Source organism: Rana temporaria, chromosome 3 (genome assembly GCF_905171775.1).
Source record: "Rana temporaria chromosome 3, aRanTem1.1, whole genome shotgun sequence".
NCBI classification, from domain to species: Eukaryota; Metazoa; Chordata; class Amphibia; order Anura; family Ranidae; genus Rana; species Rana temporaria.
Genome location: NC_053491.1, coordinates 11280817 through 11303796, shown reverse-complemented (window position 1 = coordinate 11303796; position 22980 = coordinate 11280817). Strand labels below are relative to the sequence as shown.

General features: G+C 51.5%; 1 protein-coding gene across 1 annotated transcript in view; it reads left to right on the top strand.

Moving 5' to 3' along the window:
- SMAD3 (SMAD family member 3) overlaps positions 1–22980 on the top strand; it is a 159935-nt gene that overhangs the window by 133996 nt on the left and 2959 nt on the right. Inside the window, exons 6-8 of the mRNA XM_040342248.1 lie at positions 8374–8586; positions 14168–14305; positions 14784–14928. Of these exons, the coding sequence (XP_040198182.1) occupies positions 8374–8586; positions 14168–14305; positions 14784–14928 (496 nt within the window). The remainder of the gene's footprint in view (positions 1–8373; positions 8587–14167; positions 14306–14783; positions 14929–22980) is intronic.

Here is a 22980-nt window from a genome sequence, read left to right as displayed (position 1 = left end):
CCCCTTTATTAGGTCCCCCTTGCTAGTCTCGGGTTAGACCCCCTTTATTAGGTCCCCCTTGCTAGTCTCGGGTTGGACCCCCTTTATTAGGTGCACCTTGCTGGTCCCGGGTTGGACCCCCTTTATTAGGTCCCCCTTGCTAGTCTCGGGTTGGACCCCCTTTATTAGGTGCACCTTGCTGGTCCCGGGTTGGACCCCCTTTATTAGGTCCCCCTTGCTAGTCCCAGGTTGGACCCCCTTTATTAGGTCCCCCTTGCTAGTCCCAGGTTGGACCCCCTTTATTAGGTACACCTTGCTAGTCCTGGGTTGGACCCCCTTTATTAGGTACACCTTGCTAGTCCTGGGTTGGACCCCCTTTATTATGTCCCCCTTGCTAGTCCTGGGTTGGACCCCCTTTATTAGGTGCACCTTGCTAGTCCCGGGTTGGACCCCCTTTATTAGGTACACCTTGCTAGTCCCGGTTTGGACCCCCTTTATTAGGTCCCCCTTGCTAGTTTCGGGTTGGACCCCCTTTATTAGGTCCCCCTTGCTAGTCCCGGGTTGGACCCCCTTTATTAGGTCCCCCTTGCTAGTCCTGGGTTGGACCCCCTTTATTAGGTCCCCCTTGCTGGTCCCGGGTTGGACCCCCTTTATTAGGTCCCCCTTGCTAGTCCCAGGTTGGACCCCCTTTATTAGGTCCCTCTTGCTAGTCTCGGGTGGGACCCCCTTTATTAGGTCCCCCTTGCTAGTCTCAGGTTGGACCCCCTTTATTAGGTCCACCTTGCTAGTCTCAGGTTGGACCCCCTTTATTGGGTCCCCCTTGCTAGTCCTGGGTTGGACCCCCTTTATTAGGCCCCCCTTGTAGTCTCGGGTTGGACCCCCTTTATTAGGTCCCCCTTGCTAGTCCTGGGTTGGACCCCCTTTATTAGGTCCCCCTTGCTAGTCTCAGGTTGGACCCCCTTTATTAGGTCCCCCTTGCTAGCCTGAACCGGTGATACCCCATCCCCCACCACCAGCCTGAACCGGTGATACCCCATCCCCCACCACCAGCCTGAACCGGGGATACCGCGTCTAGATGGCTAAATGCATTGAGTTGCTGCCGTGTGATTGGCTGATTAGCATTTTGGTGTACCTAATAAAGTGGCCGTTGAGCGTACATTCCAAATGAATAATTATGCTACCAAAATTAATGTGTGCTGTAAATTGCCTCCAGATTCTTCTTGTTGGAGGCGGCCATTTTGCTGGAGCCCTTGAGCAGCAGTAAATCTTTAGGCTGTCAGCAGATCGGCCTCTACATATTCAACACATGGCCTAAAAAGAGAGAGCGACTGAGCATGTGCAAAGCAGGCTGAGACATTGTATTATTGGATTTTAAAGAGTATAGACACTTATTTGTAATGCTTTTCATAGCTATGATTGCAGAAGGGGCGGGCCTAAAGAGATCCAGCGGGACTTTTCTGTCTTCCTCTTTAACAAGAAATTAATTTGTATTTCTGTCCATCCAGATCATAGATTTACACAGCTCTGCCACATTCCACAGCCCCCGTCTGCCAGGGCAGAATACCCGTTTTTTTTTCTGCTGCAGTTCAATAACACTTACAGGTCTTGTCCCTCCCCCAGCCTGTGATTGGACAGTGAAAAGAGAAGCAGCAGACTGATGAGCTCATCTCTCTTTCGCTATGCTCTCTACTCCTATCAGCAGTACTACTCAATGGCGCCTTGTGCTGCTTCTCCTTTTCCCAGTCTGAGCTCCGCTGTACATAGGCTGACACCAGGGTCACATTCGAGTACTTACTCTGCTTGGAATAAAGGATACATATAAAGATGTATTGATGGATACAGAGCTGCATTAAGTTGTGTCTTTTAAATCTGCCTGGAGTTCAGTTTAGGACTCATTTACACTCGTGAGATCTCCATTCCAGCTTTACAGTGCGACTTGATGCGCCTTTGTTGCAACTTGGGCTTTGATCAATGATAACGTTCATGTTATGACACCATTTATTTTCCTGCCGCAGTGATGGTTAGGGTTAGGGTTATGGTTAGGGTTAAAGTTATAGCTAGGGTTAGGGTTATGGCTGGGGTTAGGGTTATGGCTGGGGTTAGGGTTATGGCTGGGGTTAGTCTGGGGTTAGGGTTAGGCTGGGGTTAGGATTATGGCTAGGGTTAGTCTGGGGTTAGGGTTAGGCTGGGGTTAGGGTTAGTCTGGGGTTAGGGTTAGGCTGGGGTTAGGGTTAGGCTGGGGTTAGGGTTATGGCTGGGGTTAGTCTGGGGTTAGGGTTAGTCTGGGGTTAGGGTTAGTCTGGGGTTAGGGTTAGGCTGGGGTTAGGGTTATGGCTGGGGTTAGTCTGGGGTTAGGGTTAGGCTGGGGTTAGGATTATGGCTAGGGTTAGTCTGGGGTTAGGGTTAGTCTGGGGTTAGGGTTAGTCTGGGGTTAGGGTTAGTCTGGGGTTAGGGTTAGGCTGGGGTTAGGGTTAGGCTGGGGTTAGGTTTATGGCTGGGGTTAGGATTATGGCTAGGGTTAGTCTGGGGTTAGGGTTAGGCTGGGGTTAGGGTTATATCTAGGGTTAGGGTTATGGTTGGGGGGATCACATCAAAGGGGGGGCTCTGTTGCGAAGGGGGGCTCTGTTGAGAAGGGGGGCTCTGATGTGACGGGGGTGGGCTCTGATGTGATGGGGGGCTCTGATGTGACGGGGGGCTCCGATGTAACGGGGGGCTCTGATGTGACGGGAGGCTCTGATGTGACAGGGGGGGCTCTGATGTGACGGGAGGCTCCGATATGACGGGGGGGCTCTGATGTGACGGGGGGCTCTAAAGTGACGGGGAGGGGGGTTCTGATGTGAGGGGCGGGCTCTAATGTGACAAGGGGCTCTGATGTGACGGGGGGGGGGGGCTCTGATGTGACGGGAGGCTCCGATGTCACGGGGGGGCTCCGATGTGACGGGCGGGCTCTAATGTGACGGGGGGCTCTGATGTGACGGGGGGGTCTGATGTGACGAGGGGCTCTGATGTGACGGGGGGGTGTTCTGATGTGACGGGCGGGCTCTAATGTGACGGGGGGCTCTGATGTGACGGGGGGCTCTTATGTGACGGGGGGCTTTTATGAGACGGGGGGGGTCTCTGATGTGATGGGGGGGCTCTGATGTGAAGGGGGGGGTCTGATGTGACGGGGGGGCTCTGATGTGACGGGGGGCTCTTATGTTTAACGGGGGGTCTGATGTGATGGGGGGCTCTTATGTGACGGGGGGGCTCTGATGTGACGGGGGGGCTCTGATATGAAGTTATTTCTTGGAGCGTTTTTATTCATGAGTCTAAATTGTATTCATTTTTTTATAGAACTGATTTGTTTCCCGGCCTGCAAATATCTGTGCAATGGATACAATGTAAAGTTTGGAGCCCCTCCCCCTCCTCCCTCAGTGGTGGGACATGAAGGGTTAACACCGCGCAGGGAAGAGTCTGGACTCCGCCCACCATATGTTCGGTTTTAAAAATAGTAAAAAAAAAAAAAAATCTGTGTTTTCTTTGTAATATTTGACGTCTGTGCTGATTGGACGGCGCGGATTTCGGCACATTTAGAAGTGGTTTTAGGTGAAGTTGCGGACAGATTTCTGGTGCGGTGTGGCCCCTCCCTCTCCTTGGGGGGGGAGGGGGGGTCACCAAACCACATCTGTTCTCTATGAGGATCTCATCTCTCTGTATATTTGTACAGTGAAGTGGATTGTCAGCGATTCTGGAAGAAGAATAATAGATTACGATATTAATCTGAATATGAACGCGGCGCGGCGCGCTCTCCTCCCGCTCCCGGGGGATCGGCCAGGATGCGGAGTTTAGGTCAGGCGGTTTGGTTTGGCGCCGGGCCAGGGCCTGGATATATACGAGGGGCTTGTCCTTATCAGAGAGGTTACAGCGCCGCGAGCGTGAGATCCGCGCGATCGTTTCTTCCTCTCTGGTCTCCGATCGCCTCAAAATCACAGAGGAAAACATTTGTATTTCTTTTATACATTTTAATGTGTGAATTTTATGTTTATTTTTTTACTCAGGACAGGAAGTGATTACATTATAAAAAAAAAAAAATTTAATAAATGAATAAATAAAAGCAAAAAATAAATAAAAAAGTTTGACTTTTTTTATACAGCAGTAAGACAAACCCCCCCAGGGTCAAAAGTCAAACTTTTTTATTTATTTTTTGCTTTTATTTATTCATTTATTAATTTAATTTTTTTTTATAATGTAACCACTTCCTGTCCTGAGTAATTAAAAAAAATATAAAATAAAAATTCACACACATTAAAATCAGCATTTTCCGGTAGAAAATGACTTAGAACTGCCGAACATTATGGGCTAGATTCAGGTAGCCCGCCGTAAGTTTGTGACGTTATTTACTCTACGCCGCCGCAATTTAGAGAGGCAAGTGCAGTATTCACAAAGCACTTGCTCCCTAAGTTGCGGCGGCGTAATAACGTAAATCTGCCGGCGTAAGCGCGCCGAATTCAAATTGAGAAGACACGGGCGTGTTTTATGTAAATAAAACATGACCCCGCGTAAATGACGTCTTGCGCCGTTCGTGAAAGAATCCCAGTGCGCATTCTCGAAATTACGCCGCAAATCGTCAATGCTTTAGACGTAAACGTAATTTACGCAAAGCCCTATTCGCAAATGACTTACGCAAAAATTTCAAAATTTGACGCGGCAACGACGTCCATACTTAACATTGCGTACGCCTCATATAACAGGGGTAACCTTACGCCAGAAAAAGCCGAACGTAAACGACGTAAAAAAATGCGCCGGGGCGGACGTACGTTTGTGAATCGGCGTATCTACCTAATTAGCATATTCCTTGCGTAAATCGCGGAAGCGCCACCTAGCGGCAAGCGTAAATATGCAACTAAGATACGACGGCGTAAGAGACTTACGCCAGTCGTATCTTAGGCAAATTTCGGCGTATCTTGCTTTCTGAATACAGAAAGAAGATACGCCGGCGCAGATTTGAATTTACGCGGCGTATCTATAGATACGCCGGCGTAAATTCTTTCTGAATCTAGCCCTATTATAAGCAGACGCCCCGGAGAATAAAATTGTGGATGCGTCCGATCGCAGTGTGAATAGGAAATGCTGGTTATGGGAGTTCCTCCATTCACGCTGACGGCACGTGATTAGAGGAGAGCCGATAAGTGGCTCTCCTGATGGGGGAGGGGGTCTGTGTGGGTAATCAGTGCAGCCCCATCAGCGATGCCCACCAATGATGTCAACTAGTGCCCACCAGTAATGCCTAGTGATGCCAGTGTCCATCAGTGATTACTGTCAGTGCCGTCTATCAGTGCCCATGTAGGCTGCCTATCAGTGCCCATAAAGGCTGCCCATCAGTGCCACCTATTAGTCCCCATCAGTGCTGCCTATAAGTGCCACCTATCAGTCCCCATAAAGGCTGCCCATCAGTGCCACCTATTAGTACCCATCAATGCCACCTATCAGTGCCCATCAGTGCTGCCCATCAGTGCCCATAAAGGCTGCCCATCAGTGCCCATAAAGGCTGCCCATCAGTGCCACCTATTAGTCCCCATCAGTGCTGCCTATCAGTGCCATACAAGCTGCCCATCACTGCTGCCTATCAGTGCCACCTAATAGTCCCCATCAGTGCTTGCCTATCAGTGCCATAAAGGCTGCCTATCAGTGCTGCCTCTCAGTGCCCATAAAGGCTGCCCATCACTGTCATCTATCAGTGCCCATGAGTGCTGCCTGTCAGTGCTATAAAGGCTGCCCATCAGTGCCATCTATCACTGCTCATCATTGCTGCCTATCAGTGCCACCTATCAGTCCCCATCAGTGCTGCCTATCAGTGCCATAAAGGCTGCCCATCAGTGCCACCTATTAGTCCCCATCAGTGCTGCCTATCAGTGCCATACAAGCAGCCCATCAGTGCTGCCTATCAGTGCCAATAAAGGCTGCCCATCAATGCAACATAATAGTCTCCATCGGTGCTGCCTATCAGTTCCATAAAGGCTGCCTATCAGTGCTGCCTCTCAGTGCCCATAAAGGCTGCCCATCAGTGCCATCTATCACTGCTCATCATTTCTGCCTATCAGTGCCATCTATCAGTCCCCATCAGTGCTGCCTATTAGTGCCATAAAGGCTGCCCATCAGTGCCACCTATTAGTCCCCATCAGTGCTGCCTATCAGTGCCATAAAAGCTGCCCATCAGTGCCACCTAATAGTCTCCATCGGTGCTGCCTCTCAGTGCCCATAAAGGCCATCTTTCAGTGCCCATGAGTGCTGCCTGTCAGTGCTATAAAGGCTGCCCATCAGTGCCATCTATCACTGCTCATCATTGCTGCCTATCAGTGCCACCTATCAGTCCCCATCAGTGCCGCCTATCAGTGCCATAAAGGCTGCCCATCAGTGCCCATCAGTAAAGGAGAACACCTACTTATTTACAAAATTTTATAACAGAAACAAAGAAAAACTATTTTTTTTAAACATTTTCACTTTTTAAAAAAAAAAAAAAACATTGGTATTAAATACCACCAAAGAAAATAATCTCCATCTGTCTGAAAAAAGTGGTAAAAATGTTGTTTGGGTGCAGCGTAGCGCGACCGCGCAATTGTCATTCAAATTGCGACAGCGCTGAAACTAGAACTTTCTGCCAGACAATTCCCTCTGAAAGCAGAGGCCCTGGGGAATTAAATGATGGTAGTTCTAATTAGATTGTTTGCACAACGGTTTATCAAAGTACAAATGTTTAGAAAACATACACTAAAGTTCATATTTTTTATTGATGTTTTTTTTTTTATTGATTTTTTTTGTGTTTTTTGATTTCTTTTTCATTTAACTTTATTGCTAACACAAGGGGCTAACAAGCCCCCTTAAGGAACAGAGAGCCCAGGGACCACCGCAGGAGTAGAGGGGGGGGGTGGGGGGGGGGGGGGACATCCCTTCACAGCGCGATAAAAGCGATCCTGCGGCTGTAAAGCCTCCCACATCACTTTTACAAAACAGCCAATCGCAGGCTGGGGAAAAAAACAAAAAACAGTACCAGTTGCAGCCGTGCTCTTGTAGTGAGACTTGCGGACAGGAGACTCAACTGATGATGTCAGATGCCCGGGGAGACATCTTAGGGGCGTGGCTGCACGTTTTCGAGGTGGTCCCGGCTCTTGAAACGCGTAGCTAGGACATCCACCGACATCTGACATCATCAATTGGTTTCCTCTGGAGTCTTGCCTCTTTGGCTCTTGAAACGCAAAGCTATAGACATCCACCGGCATCTGTAATCCTCTATTGGTTTCCTCTGCAGTCTCCTCCCAACCAGGATATGCTCTGAGCTTCCTGTGCCTAACCAGCCGGCAGCAGTGCTGCAAAATCCTTGGACTTGATGCCTCTGCTACAGGGTTCCCAGTTTTAAATAATTATAATATTTAAAAAACTAGAAAAGATACAATTTCTGGGGAAATTGTGCGACGTGGTCTTGCCTCCACCAATACTCCTGACTGGAGACAGTGCCCCTGGAGATGTAAATGTGATCCGACAGTGTGTCGATCCAGTTCGATCCATTGCCCCATCAAAAACTGCTCCATCAACAACTACCCCATCAAAACTGCACCATCAAAACTGCACCATCCTATTTGCCCCATCAAAAACTGGTTGCTATGGACTGGTTGCTATGGACTGGGTGCTATGGACTGGTTGCTATGGAGGGTTGCTATGGACTGGTTGCTGGACTGGTTGCTATGGACTGGTTGCTTTGGACTGGTTGCTATGGACTGGTTGCTATAGACTGGTTGCTATAGACGGTTGCTATGGACTGGTTGCTATGGACTGGTTGCTATGGAGGGTTTCTATGGACAGTTGCTATGGACGGTTGCTATGGAGTGGTTGCTGTGGAGTGGTTGCTGTGGAGTGGTTGCTGTGAACTGGTTGCTATGGACTGGTTGCTATGGACTGGTTGCTATGGATGGTTTCTATGGACTGGTTGCTATGGATGGTTGCTATATGTAGAAAATGTAATAAAAAATGTAATAAAAAATGCTCTACATGGCTTCACAAACGTACTTCATGTAAGCTGCCAATTTGTATTTATCACAGAGTTAATGTTTTAATGCTGCACTTAGATGGCGCCCTCTGCTGTGCGTTTTTTTTTTCTTTTTTCCTTAATTTTTATGGTCTGAAGTCCTCTGTAGCTTCGCGTAAAATTGCCACTTGGATACTGCAAGAGCCTGTAGTAGAAAAATGTGAGGAATCGGGTGACTTCTATACAAGGAGATGTGTTTTTTTTCCTGTCCTGCTTGGCGCTCGGGGGGCCGGAGGGTGTGATGCGGGTTGAGGTTTCCTGCATAGAATGGTGTCGGCAGGAAGTGACCGATATCTCATGTCGTAAATTTTGTATCGTTTTTTCTCTTTTTCTAGATCTTCAGCCTGTAACGTATTGTGAGCCGGCCTTCTGGTGCTCCATCTCCTACTATGAACTCAACCAGCGGGTCGGGGAAACCTTTCACGCCTCCCAACCTTCCATGACGGTGGATGGATTCACAGACCCTTCCAACTCGGAGCGCTTCTGCCTGGGGCTTCTCTCCAACGTCAACCGCAACGCCGCGGTGGAACTGACCCGGCGACACATAGGTGAGCAATCATTGGTGTCAGTGGGAGGAATAGTGTCCCATCATTGGTGTCAGTGGGAGGAATAGTGTCCCACCATTGGTGTCAGTGGGAGGAATAGTGTCCCATCATTGGTATCAGTGGGAGGAATAGTGTCCCATCATTGGTATCAGTGGGAGGAATAGTGTCCCACCATTGGTGTCAGTGGGAGGAATAGTGTCCCATCATTGGTGTCAGTGGAAGGAATAGTGTCCCATCATTGGTATCAGTGGGAGGAATAGTGTCCCACCATTGGTGTCAGTGGGAGGAATAGTGTCCCATCATTGGTGTCAGTGGGGGGAATAGTGTCCCATCATTGGTGTCAGTGGAAGGAATAGTGTCCCATCATTGGTGTCAGTGGGAGGAATAGTGCCCCATCATTGGTATCAGTGGGAGGAATGATGTCCCATCATTGGTATCAGTGGGAGGAATAGTGTCCCATCATTGGTGTCAGTGGGAGGAACAGTGTCCCATCATTGGTATCAGTGGGAGGAACAGTGTCCCATCATTGGTATCAGTGGGAGGAACAGTGTCCCATCATTGGTATCAGTGGGAGGAATAGTGCCCCATCATTGGTGTCAGTGGGAGGAATAGTGTCCCATCATTGGTGTCAGTGGGAGGAATAGTGTCCCATCATTGGTGTCAGTGGGAGGAATAGTGTCCCATCATTGGTGTCAGTGGGAGGAATAGTGTCCCATCATTGGTGTCAGTGGGAGGAATAGTGTCCCATCATTGGTGTCAGTGGGAGGAATAGTGTCCCATCATTGGTGTCAGTGGGAGGAATAGTGTCCCATCATTGGTGTCAGTGGGAGGAATAGTGTCCCATCAAAGTCCCACCTTACGTCAGAGCCCCCCTTGACATCAAAGTGGCCATCACAGTTCCCCCTTACATCAAGATCCTTATTAGAGTCCCCATCAGAGTCCCAACCTTACATCATGGTTCCCAACAGAGTCCTCCCTTACATCACAGTCCCTCCACCCACCCCTTACATTAGAGTCTTTGTCAGAGTCCTTCCTGTCACCAGGATCCCCATCAGAGTCCTCTCCATCTTTAGAGACCCCATCTTGGTCAGTCTTACTCTTACATCATTGTTCCCCCCGAAGTACCCCCCTTACACAAGAGTCCTTGCCATATTCCCCCGTTACATTAGGACACATGGATTCCCTGTCAGATTACCCCCTTACATCAGAGTCCCCATCAAAAATCACGCCTTACATCAGAGTCCTCACCAGAATTCTCGCCTTACATCAGAGTCCCACCTTACATCTGGATCACCATGAGTCACCCGCACCGAGTTCCTCACATCTGAGTCCCTATCAGTGTCCATCCCTTTACATCAAAGTGACCATCAAAGTCCCTATCAGCGTCCCCTCCCCTTACATCAACGTCCTCCCCGTCATCAGGACCCCCATCAGAGTCCTTTTCGTCATCAGAGTCCCCATGAAAAATCGCGCCTTACATCAGATTCCCACCTTGCATCTCATGAGTCACCCGTACATCAGAGTTCCTCACATCTGAGTCCCTATCAGCGTCCCCCCTTACATCAAAGTGGCCATCAGGCTCCCCCCCTTTACATCAAAGTCCCTATCAGCGTCCCCTCCCCTTACATCAGAGTCCTCTCCATCATCCATCATCGCGCCTTACATTAGAGTCCCCATCTGGGTCCCTCTTACATCATGTAAGGGGGTTCCCAATATAGTGTCCCCCCCCTTACATAAGAGCTCCCTGTCAGAGTCCTCTCTGTTATCAGAGTCCCCCCTTACATCAGAGTCCTCCCCTTACATCAGAGTCCTCTCCGTCATCAGAGTCCCCATCAAAAATCGCGCCTTACATTAGAGTCCCCATCTGGGTCCCTCTTACATCATGTAAGGGGGTACCCAATATAGTGCTCCCCCTTACATAAGAGCTCCCTGTCAGAGTCCTCTCCTTACATCAGAGTCCCCCCCTTACATCAGAGTCCTCTCCGTCATCAGAGTCCCCATCAAAAATCGCGCCTTACATTAGAGTCCCCATCTGGGTCCCTCTGACATAATGTAAGGGGGTACCCAATATAATGCCCCCCTTACATAAGAGCTCCCTGTCAGAGTCCTCTCTGTTATCAGAGTCCCCCCTTTACTTCAGAGTCCTCTCCGTCATCAAAGTCCCCATCAAAAATCGCGCCTTACATTAGAGTCCTCATCTGGGTCCCTCTTACATAATGTAAGGAGGTACCCCCCAATATAGTGCCCCCCTTACATAAGAGCTCCCTGTCAGAGTCCTCCCCTTACATCAGAGTCCTCCCCTTACATCAGAGTCCTCTCCTTACATCAGAGTCCTCTCCGTCATCAGAGTCCCCATCAAAAATCGCGCCTTACATTAGAGTCCCCATCTGGGTCCCAATATAGTGCCCCCCCTTACATAAGAGCTCCCTGTCAGAGTCCTCTCTGTTATCAGAGTCCCCCCTTACTGTTGGGGGTGGGGGAGCAGAGATTGTACACATCAGCATGTGGCTGAACCGGTGTGTGTCTGGGGGGGAGGGGGGTTGTAGATCAGACCCTATTGATGTCAGTACTTAGTAAGGTGACTCTGTTGAGGGCATGGAGGAGCTCTGATTCTGACCTGTTTGCTCTGTAAAAGAAGAAATGAAAGTGTTCCCTTCCCAATCACAGCTGCGATCTTCTACGGGGTTAACCCGTCAGACTGATTGAGGTCAAAGGTCGGCTGCGAGCCGATAATCCCAGCGGGAGGGAAGTTTCCTGGAAACATTAATGCGCCTCCCCGAGACGGCCAATTACAATCATTAATGCGGATTACTTAAAACGCCCCTCCCCCTCCCTCTGCGCCTTACGGGAGTCAATATTTCCTCTTATCTGCCATCGGAACCCGAAACACAACAAGAAATCTTTATTTTGTCTGCCGCGTTCCGCGCTTTCTTTAGGTCGCCTCAGAATCGTTCGCTGAACTTTGCTTCTTTTTTTTTTGCGCCTCGGACCAAATAACTGGAACAATTCTCCCTTCTCGTTAATTCGGCGGTTACGTTTTTTTTTTTCATTCTGGGCCTCTGAATGTGAAAACAGAAGACCTCCCATAATATGAATCCCACCCGGCACGATCCCTGCGTGTAACCTCAACAAACACAGACCCGTCCTCCCCTCCCCTCCCCCCCGGCCTCATCCACTATCCTGCGGTACACCAAGGAGCAGCGGGTCATGTGATCTCCCCCCCTCCCCGCCATAACGCCATTTCATGCCCCCGCTTTTCATGGTGCCTGGTGATAGGACGGGCCGGGCTGAGTAAACACGGAGCTGGAAGCAGAACGCATGCAGAGCCCAGGGGGCCCCGGAGTTTAGGGCTCTCTACCCACTTGCCAACACCGGCCTTTTCACTGTGTCCATGCCTCACTGTGCCCATGACTAGACTGACGTTTAACATGGGAGTCTATGGAAGGGGTGCCCGGCTTTGAAAAATCGGTGCTCCCCAGCCGTAGGTCCCCCAGACAACAAACTTTTCACACTTATAGAGGAGACATGGGGCTACATGTGTGCCAAGTTCTGGATCCAGGGGACCTACGACCGGCCGGTACCGGGTCCCCAAAATCACCGGAGAAATTACCATTTAACATGGGAGTCTATAGAAGGGGTGCACGGCTTTGAAAAATCAGTGCTCACCAGCCGTAGGTCCGCTAGACAGCAAAATTTGCACATTTGTAGTGGAGGAAGAGTGGGGCTACATGTGTGCCAAGTTTGGGGTCCAGGGGACCTACGACCGGCCGGTACCGGTTCCCCAAAATGACTGGAGAAATTACCATTTAACATGGGAGTCTATGGAAGGGGTGCCCGGCTTTGAAAAATCAGTGTTCACCAGCTGTAGGTCCCCCAGACAATAAACTTTTCACACTTGTAGAGGAAGAGTGGGGCTACATGTGTGCCAAGTTTGGGGTTCAGGGGACCTACGGCCGGCCGGTACCGGTTCCCCAAAATCACAGAAGAAATTACCATTTAACATGGGAGTCTATGGAAGGGGTGACCGGCCAGTACCAGGTCCCCAAATTCCGGGAGATCAGGCACAAAAAGGTGACTCAAGTATAAGCCGAGGGGGGCATTTTCAGCGCAAAAAAAATGTGCTGAAAAACTCGGCTTATACTCGAGTATATACGGTGAGGGCTAGATTCAGCAAGAATTTACGACGGCGTATCTATTGATACGCCGCGTAAATTCAAAGCTGTGCCGGCGTATCTTCTTTCTGTATTCAGAAAGCAAGATACACCAAAATTAGGCTAAGATCCGACTGGCCTAAGTCTCCTACGCCGTCGTATCTTAGGGTGCATATTTACGCTGCCCGCTAGGTGGCGCTTCCGGCGATTTCAGCGTAGAATATGCAAATGAGCTAGGTACGCCGATTCAGAAACGTACGTGCGCCCGGCGGATTTTTTTTACGTCGTTTGCGTAAGGCTTTTTCCGGCGTAACGTTACTCCTGCTATATGAGGCATAACCAATGTTAAGTATGGACGTCGTTCCTGCGTCGAATTTTGAAAATTTTACATCGTTTGCCTAAGTCGTTCGCAAATAGGGCTTTGCATAAATTACGTTCACGTCGAAAGCATTGACTATTTGCGACGTGATTAGGAGCATGCGCACTGGGATACGTTCACGGCCGGCGCATGCGCCGTTCGTGAGAAACGTCATTTACGTGGGGTCATGTTTTATTTACATAAAACACGCCGACCTCTTGACAATTTGAATTCGGCGCGCTTACGCCTGCAGATTTACGCTACGCCGCCGCAACTTACGGAGCAAGTGCTTTGTGAATACTGCACTTGCCTCTCTAAATTGTGGCGGCGTAGCGTAAATAACATACGCTACACCCGCACAAACTTACGTCCCCCTACCTGAATCTAGCCCTATATATTTTTTTTAGCAGAGACCCTCGGGAATAAAATGGCGATTTTTTTTTTTTTTGTAAAATATGAAAGAGGATGCTACGCCGAGTAAATAGATACCCAACATGTCACGCTTTAACATTGGCAATGGGAGAAAACTTTGGTACTTAAAAATCTCAATAGGCGACCGTTTAAACATTTTTAGAGGTTACCTGTTTAGGGTTACAGAGGAGATCTAGTGCTAGGATTATTGCTCTCGCTCTAACGATCGCCGCAATACCTCACATGTGTGGTGGGAACACCATTTACATTTGCATGCGCGACTTACTCATGGTTACCCTGATGTAAGGGGGGGCGCTGATTAGGGCACTGATACAATGGGGCTGTGATAAGGACCCTGATGTAAAGGGGGACCCTGATGTTAGAAGGACTCTTGTGGTGACTCTAATGTAAATGGGACACCAATAAAAGGGGGGGGGCTCTTATGTAAGGGGACCCTGTTTTAAGGGGACTCTGATAGGGACACCGATGAGAACCCTGGCGTAAAGTGAACTCTGATTTTAGGGGGACTCTTATGGTGATCCTGATATAAGGGGGGGGGAATCTGATGTAAGGGGGGTGGCTCTCATGTAAGGGGGAGGGTTTGGCCCGTGGGTATTTGTAAAGTTTAGATTTCTGGTTTGGTGATGAAATCTCTCTCTTCCAGGTAGAGGAGTGCGCCTGTACTACATTGGCGGCGAGGTGTTTGCCGAATGCCTTAGCGACAGCGCGATCTTTGTACAGTCCCCGAACTGTAACCAGCGGTATGGTTGGCACCCCGCTACTGTATGCAAGATCCCTCCAGGTAAGACGGTCTTTGCTAGAGGACAGCAATCCGTCCTCTCAATTTACGGCTCATTCATACATGAGGACTGGGGGGGGAGGGGGCGGTAAAACCCCTCGGTTGAGCTCCAGCTCCCCCAATCCTACTGTCTCTCCGGTAACACACACTAAGGGGGGCGCTGACAAGGAAAAGAGCCTATCCTGGCTCAGAGTGAACACTAGAGCCAGAAAGTCCTAACTTCCGCACACCAGCAAAAGCCCAGGTATAGACAAGTGAGACGAAACGCGTCGGAGGGGGGTGGAGCCGGGCCGAAGACGCTTTCACTTGTCTATGCCTGGTCTTTTGCTGGTGTGCGGCGTTCGGACTTTCTTTTCGCTCTAGTGACATGAATGAAGTGTCACTTTTTGTGCACTTCAAATAAAATTGACCAAAAAAAAAGGGGGTGGGGGGGAGCCTGTAGCTTTTTTTTTTACATTCTTTTTTACTCCTTTTTTTCCAGGGTGTAATTTGAAGATCTTTAATAATCAGGAGTTCGCCGCCCTCTTGGCGCAATCGGTAAACCAGGGATTTGAGGCCGTGTATCAGCTGACCAGGATGTGTACTATACGGATGAGCTTCGTCAAGGGATGGGGAGCTGAATACAGGTCAGTGATACCATAAAAAAAATACAATTGGGGTGAGCAGTAACAGCTGGGAGGGTCTTAGCAACGTCCTAGCAATAAGGCGGGACGGGATGATGTCATAGTGGGGATAAGCGGTAACGGCTCGGAGTGTCTTAGCAACATGCTAGCAACAAGGCCAAATGGGATGATGTCATTTCTGTGATGGTGGGGATGAGCAGTAATGGCTGGAAGTGTCTTAGCAACGTCCTAGCAACAAGGCAAGACATGATGATGTAATTTCTGTGATGGTAGGGGATGAGCAGTAACGTCTGGAAGTTTCTTAGCAACGTCCTAGCAACGAGGCAGGACGGGATGATGTCATTTCTGTGATTGGGGGATGAGCAGTAACAGCTGGAAGTGTCTTAGCAACGTCCTAGCAACGAGGCAGGACGGGATGATGTCATCTCTGTGATGGTGGGGGATGAGCAGTAACAGCTGGAAGTGTCTTAGCAACGTCCTAGCAACGAGGCAGGACGGGATGATGTCATTTCTGTGATTGGGGGGAGCAGTAACAGCTGGAAGTGTCTTAGCAACGTCCTAGCAACAAGGCAGGAAGGGATGATGTCATCTTTATGATGGTGGGGATGAGCAGTAACGGCTCGGAGTGTCTTAGCAACGTCCTAGCAACAAGGCAGGAAGGGATGATGTCATCTCTGTGATGGTGGGGATGAGCAGTAATGTATAGGAGTGTCTTAGCAACGTCCTAGCAACAAGGCAGGAAGGGATGATGTCATCTCTGTGATGGTGGGGATGAGCAGTAATGGCTGGAAGTGTCTTAGCAACGTCCTAGCAACAAGGCAGGACGGGATGATGTCATCTCTGTGATGGTGGGGGATGAGCAGTAATGACTGAAGTGTCTTAGCAACGTCCTAGCAACAAGGCAGGACGGGATGATGTCATCTCTGTGATGGCGGGGATGAGCAGTAACGGCTCGGAGTGTCTTAGCAACGTCCTAGCAACAAGGCAGCCTACACCTATAGGAAGGGCATTATCCAACTTAAAGAGGAGGTCCAGGCTGGGTGAAAAAAATTCAAAAGTCAGCAGCTACAAATAATGCAGCTGCTGACTTTTAATATTAGGGCACCTACCTGTCCAGGGCGCCTATCAAAGCCGATCTTCAGATCGACTCCCGGGTGCCGCCGCCGCCGTTCCTGGTAAGAGAACCCGGCAGTGAAGCCTTTAGGCCAGGCTTCATGAGCCGTTAGGCTTCACATCCGGTTCCCTACTGCGCATGCGCGAAGCACGCTGAGCTTTCTAATTGGCCCGTTGGCGGAGAAAGGAGGAGGAGGGCCAAACTTCTTGGAGATGGGGCTGTGGCAAACAGGTCCTTCCTCCCCCCTGAAAGGTGACAAATTTGGACATCATAAGGGGTGGGTGGCGTGCTCTGGACATCACAAGGGGGATAGCGTGCTCTGGACATCATAAGGGGGGATGGCGTGCTCTGGACATCACAAGGGGGATAGCGTGCTCTGGACATCATAAGGGGGGGATGGCGTGCTCTGGACATCATAAGGGGGGGATGGCGTGCTCTGGACATCATAAGGGGGGATGGCGTGCTCTGGACATCACAAGGGGGGATGGGGTGCTTTGGACATCATAAGGGGGGATGGCGTGTTCTGGACATCACAAGGGGGGGGGGGTGGCGTGCTCTGGACATCATAAGGGGGTGGGTGGCGTGCTCTGGACATCATAAGGGGGGATGGTGTGCTTTGGACATCACAAGGGGGGGATGGCGTGCTCTGGACATAATAAGGGGGGGATGGCGTGCTCTGGACATCACAAGGGGGGGATGGTGTGCTCTGGACATCATAAGGGGGGGATGGTGTGCTCTGGACATCATAAGGGGGGATGGCGTGCTCTGGACATCACAGGGGGGGATGGCGTGCTCTGGACATCATAAGGGGGGGATGGTGTGCTCTGGACATCATAAGGGGGGGTGGCCTGCTCTGGACATCATAAGGGGGGGGTGGCCTGCTCTGGACATCATAAGGGGGGGGGATGGCGTGCTCTGGACATCACAAGGGGGATGGCGTGCTCTGGACATCACAGGGGGGGGTGGCGTGTTCTGAACATCATAAGGGGGGGATGGCGTGCTCTGGACATCACAAGGGGGATGGCGTGCTCTGGACATCATAAGGGGGGGTGGCGTGCTCTGGACAGCACAAGGGGGGATGGCGTGTTCTGAACATCATAAGGGGGGATGGCGTGCTCTGGACATCACAAGGGGGGATGCGTGCTCTGGACATCATAAGGGGGGGATGGCGTGCTCTGGACATCATAAGGGGGGATGGCGTGTTCTGGACATCATAAGGGGGGATGGCGTGTTCTGGACATCATAAGGGGGGATGGCGTGTTCTGGACATCATAAGGGGGGATGGCGTGTTCTGGACATCATAAGGGGGGGATGGCGTGTTCTGGACATCATAAGGGGGGATGGCGTGTTCTGGACATCTTAAGGGGGGGGGGTGGCGTGTTCTGGACATCATAAGGGGGGATGGCGTGTTCTGGACATCATAAGGGGGGGATGGCGTGCTCTGGACATCATAAGGGGGGGATGGCGTGCTCTGGACATCACAAGGGGGATGGCGTGCTCTGGACATCACAAGGGGGGGATGGCGTGTTCTGGACATCATAAGGGGGGGGGTGGCGTGTTCTGACATCACAAGGGGGGGTGGCGTGTTCTGACATCACAAGGGGGGGTGGTGTGCTCTGGACATCACAAGGGGGGGATGGCGTGCTCTGGACATCACAAGGGGGGATGGCGTGCTCTGGACATCATAAGGGGGGGATGGCGTGCTCTAGACATCACAAGGGGGGGATGGCGTGCTCTGGACATCACAAGGGGGGGATGGCGTGCTCTGGACATCACAAGGGGGGGGATGGCGTGCACTGGACATCACAAGGGGGGGTGGCGTGCTCTGGACATCATAAGGAGGGATGGCGTGTTCTGGACATCATAAGGGGGGATGGCGTGCTCTGGACATCATAAGGGGGGATGGCGTGCTCTGGACATCACAAGGGGGAGATGGCGTGCTCTGGACATCACAAGGGGGGGATGGCGTGCTCTGGACATCACAAGGGGGGGATGGCGTGCTCTGGACATCACAAGGGGGGGGATGGCGTGCTCTGGACATCATAAGGGGGGGATGGCGTGCTCTGGACATCACAAGGGCGGATGGCGTGCTCTGGACATCACAAGGGGGGGATGGCGTGCTCTGGACACCATAAGGAGGGATGGCGTGTTCTGGACATCATAAGGGGGGGATGGCGTGCTCTGGACATCATAAGGGGGGGATGGCGTGCTCTGGACATCACAAGGGCGGATGGCGTGCTCTGGACATCACAAGGGGGGGATGGCGTGCTCTGGACATCATAAGGGGGGGATGGTGTGCTCTGGACATCATAAGGGGGGGGATGGTGTGCTCTGGACATCATAAGGGGGGGGGTGGCGTGCTCTGGACATCATAAGGGGGGATGGCGTGTTCTGGACATCACAAGGGGGGATGGGGTGCTCTGAACATCATAAGGGGGGGGGGGTGGCGTGCTCTGGACATCACAAGGGGGGATGGCGTGCTCTGGACATCACAAGGGGGGGGATGGCGTGCTCTGGACATCATAAGGGGGGGATGGCGTGCTCTGGACATAATAAGGGGGGGGATGGGGTGCTCTGAACATCATAAGGGGGGGGGGGGTGGCGTGCTCTGGACATCATAAGGGGGGGTGGCATGCTCTGGACATCACAAGGGGGATGGCGTGCTGTGGACATCATAAGGGGGGGATGGCGTGCTCTGGACATCATAAGGGGGGGATGGCGTGCTCTGGACATCATAAGGGGGGGATGGCGTGCTCTGGACATTACAAGGGGGGATGGTGTGCTTTGGACATCACAGGGGGGGGTGGCGTGCTCTAGACATCACAAGGGGGGGGATGGCGTGCTCTGAACATCATAAGGGGGGATGGGGTGCTCTGAACATCAAAAGGGGGGATGGGGTGCTCTGAACATCATAAGGGGGGGATGGCATGCTCTGGACATCATAAGGGGGGGATGGCGTGCTCTGAACATCAAAAGGGGGGATGGGGTGCTCTGAACATCTAGTCTTACAGATACACCCGACCCCTTGATGGCAACCATAATGCTGGTACGGGCTGCAATAAAAAGCTTGAGCTTCCCACCCCTGACCTAGATGAAGTGGAGCTCTATCTAGTGAACCAATGTTTACATATACAGTATTTTGTTAATTCCCTCTAGTGTTCTCTAGAATTGTAACTTTGTATCTCTTGTTACAAACACCTTTGTATTTCCTATTCTCCTTAGCTCCACCTTGTGGCCATAGTGCCATGTTTTTCTATTCCCCATAGTAAAAGAACATTCGTTCATAGGAGAGAATAGCTTGGAGCACATTCGTTTTTGCCTAATTCACTCAGTACGAATGTACAGGCCAATGATGGATGGCTATTTTATTTTTTATTTTAATAAATATACTTCATGTGTTCTGGTTGGATAGCAGAAGTCAGCCGATGGGCCGGCTCCTTTAACTCCTTCCTCTCCGGCCAGCCTGGCGTGGCGGTGGCACCGGCTCCATTGGCGGAGCTCGGATACGAGAAGCTGATGACTAAAGCAAGTTTGAGGAAGTCGGCTCAGTGAGCTTCACTTCCTTCCCGAGAAAACAAAAATGTTAGTTTTTCTTTCAGTTCCCTGAAATCCCCCCAATCCCATCCCCCGTGTTTACCGCCCGGGGAAAGTGACTTTATTTCTGCGGTCTCGCAGATTTTTTTGGTGGTGTCCGGGGAGGCGGCGGCGGTGGCGGCGGCGCTGTGACACATGTCATTATGTGGAGGGCGGAACGTTCTGCTATTGTGGGAGCAGCAGACACCCAACGCAGATCCCCAAACCCCTGCCTGCTGGCTTCCAGATGTTCGGTGACCGTTTATACCGCTTAACCGTTTCACGCCGGGGGGGCGCTCCGTAGGCCAGGAAAAGCGCAAAGACTGGGACTTTGAGCGCGCTCGGCGCGGCGCGGGTTAAAATCTCATCCTCCACACTTTGACAGCCAGTTTCAGTGCTGGCCGGGAGCTAGCGGAGCTAATGGAACCCAGATGTGCCTCCGTTTGGCAGCCTCATTACTGATCCTGAGGTTCCTCGCTCACATTTCACTTCTTCCTTCCTTAACCCGTTCAGTGCCCGAGGCTCGCCAAAAAGTCCTCCGCAAAACGGGAGCCGGGACCGACTTTAACCATTCGCTGACCAGGCCAAAATCCGGATTGTTTGCTAGAAAATGACTTAGAACTCCCAAACATTAATATGTTTTATTTTAGCAGAGACCCCAAACCAGGGGCCAGCGACCTTCTTCCACTTAGGGGCCGGATTCATTGTATGTGAATGTATGGAGGGAGCGTGTGGCTGGGGATTCAGATTTTACTGCCCCCTCCCCCATCCTGGCACCCAAGGGGGGCTGATGCCAGCCAGCATGGATTGGAGATGGGGTTCCCGTCCCAAGGGGTGATGGGGTCCCTGTCCCTAGGTTAAAAAGGGTCCCTAATAGGGCCCCCCCCCCTATTGCAGTGTCCTCTGTCCCCCTTCATATCACTACCATAGTGTCCTCTGAACAAACCCTCCCCATTGTAGTGTCCTCTATACCCCATAGTGTCCCCTGCAAGCCCCACTGAAGTGTCCTCTGTGCCCTGCAACCCCCCCCCACTGTAGTGTCCTCTGTACCCACCCTCCCCACTGTAGTGTCCTCTGTACCCCCATAGTGTCCCCTGCACCCACCCTCCCCACTGTAGTGTCCCCTGTACCCCCATAGTGCCCTCTGTGCCCTGCACCCCCCCCCCCCCACTGTAGTGTCCCCTCTACCACCATAGTGTCCTCCGTCCCCTGCAACTCCCACTGTAGTGTCTTCTGTACCCCCTTAAAGTCCTCTGTCCCCCCCCCCCCACTGTTGTGTCCTCTGTCCCCTGCACCCCCCCCCCCCCCCTGTGTCCTCTGTCCCCTGCACCCCCCCCCCCCCACTGCAGTGTCCTCTGTCCCCCTTCATATCACTACCATAGTGTCCTCTGCCCCCTCCCCACATAGCAAGTTTCCTGTGCCCCCCAAAGCAGTGTCCTCTGTCCCCTGCACACACCCCCCCCCCAATTGAAGTGTCCTCTGTCCACTGAACCCACCCTCCCCACTGTAGTGTCCTTTGTACCCCCATAGTGTCCTCTGTCCTCTGCACCCCCCGACTGTAGTGTCCTCTGTACCCCCATAGTGTCCCCCTGCACCCCCCACTGAAGTGTCCTCTGTACCCCTATAGTGTCCCCCTACACCCCCCACTGTAGTGTCCTCTGTCCCCTGCACCCCCGACTGTAGTGTCCTCTGTACCACCATAGTGTCCCCTGCACCCCCCACTGAAGTGTCCTCTGTACCCCCATAGTGTCCCCCTGCACCCCCCACTGAAGTGTCCTCTGTACCCCCATAGTGTCCCCCTGCACCCCCATAGTGTCCCTCTGCACCCCCCACTGAAGTGTCCTCTGCACCCCCCGACTGTAGTGTCCTCTGCACCCCCATAGTGTCCCCCTGCACCCCCCACTGAAGTGTCCTCTGTACTCCCATAGTGTCCCCCTGCACCCCCCCACTGTAGTGTCCTCTGTCCCCTGCACCCCCCACTGAAGTGTCCTCTGTACCCCCATAGTGTCCTCTGTGCCCTGCAACCCCCCCCCCCCCCCACTGTAGTTTCCGCTGTCTCCTGCACCCACCCTCCCCACTTTAGTGTCCTCTGTACCCCCATAGTGTCCTATGTGCCCTGCAACCCCCCCCACTGTAGTGTCCGCTGTCCCCTGCATCCCCATAGTGTCATCTGTGCCCCCCACTGTAGTGTCCTCTGTCCCCTGAAACCCCCACTGTAGTGTCTTCTGTATCCCCATAGTGTCCTCTGTCCCCTGCACCCCCCCCCCCACTGTAGTGTCCTCTGTCCCCTGCACACCCCTCCCCCCCCACTGTAGTGTCCTCTGTCCCCTGCACCCCCAACTTTAGTGCCCTCTGTACCCCCATAGTGTCTTGTCCCCTGCACCCCCTACTTTAGTGCCCCCTGCACCCCCATAGTGTCCTCTGTCTCCTGCAACCCCCCACTGTAGTGCCCTCTGTCCCCTGCAACCACCACTGTACCCCCCATAGTGTCCGCCATTCTACCTCTGTACCAAAGGATCGGCATTGCCAGCAGACATCGAGAGTCCGCAGTACCCGCCAATCAACTCTCGCTGTGTGTAATCACATCGGAAGCGAGCCGGCAGCAGCGCGCATTCCCACATGATAACCGGATCGTGTATATAGATAAGTGATCCCAGACAGCTTCTATTTAAGTGATTTCTTGATTCAACAGGTCTGGCAGTAATCAGGTCTGGGTGTGGCAAGTGAAATTTAACTCAGCTTTCCCCCAAAAAATTTGGTTAATCACAGACAGGTCTTTTATGATTTAGCAAGGCAGGGAGGGGGGAGGCAATTACTTTTTCATCTAGGGCCAGGCAGCTTCACACAGCTTTTTTCCCTTAATACATTAAATCATTATTTAAAAACTGCATTTTGTATTGTTCGGGTTTTCTTTGTGCAATATAAAAATTTGTTTGATGATCTAAATCATCAATCTCTGGAATCCAATAGCTTCCGCTGCTGTCTCAGCCAATGAGAAGCACGGAGAGCCAAGGCTCTTGTTGCACATCGTAGGATCACGGTGAGGCTCAGGTAAGTATAGGGGGGCAGGGCCGTCTTTAATGTTGATTGGACCCTGGGTAAAAAAATTCTTGGGGCCCCACCCATGCAATTTTGCTCTCCACCTGCTCTGAGACAAACAATAAATATCCGCTAGACTTAAAATCAGTTTACTGTATCAGATCAGGCAGCGATTGCGATTGGTTGCCAGAGGTTACAGCGTATCAATACCACTTACTGACTGGTTGCTAGAGGTTACAGCTCACTGATTAATTGCTAGAGGTTACAGCACATGATTTCTTCTTGTTGATTGGTTACTAGAGATTACTGTACAGTAATACTGCTCACTG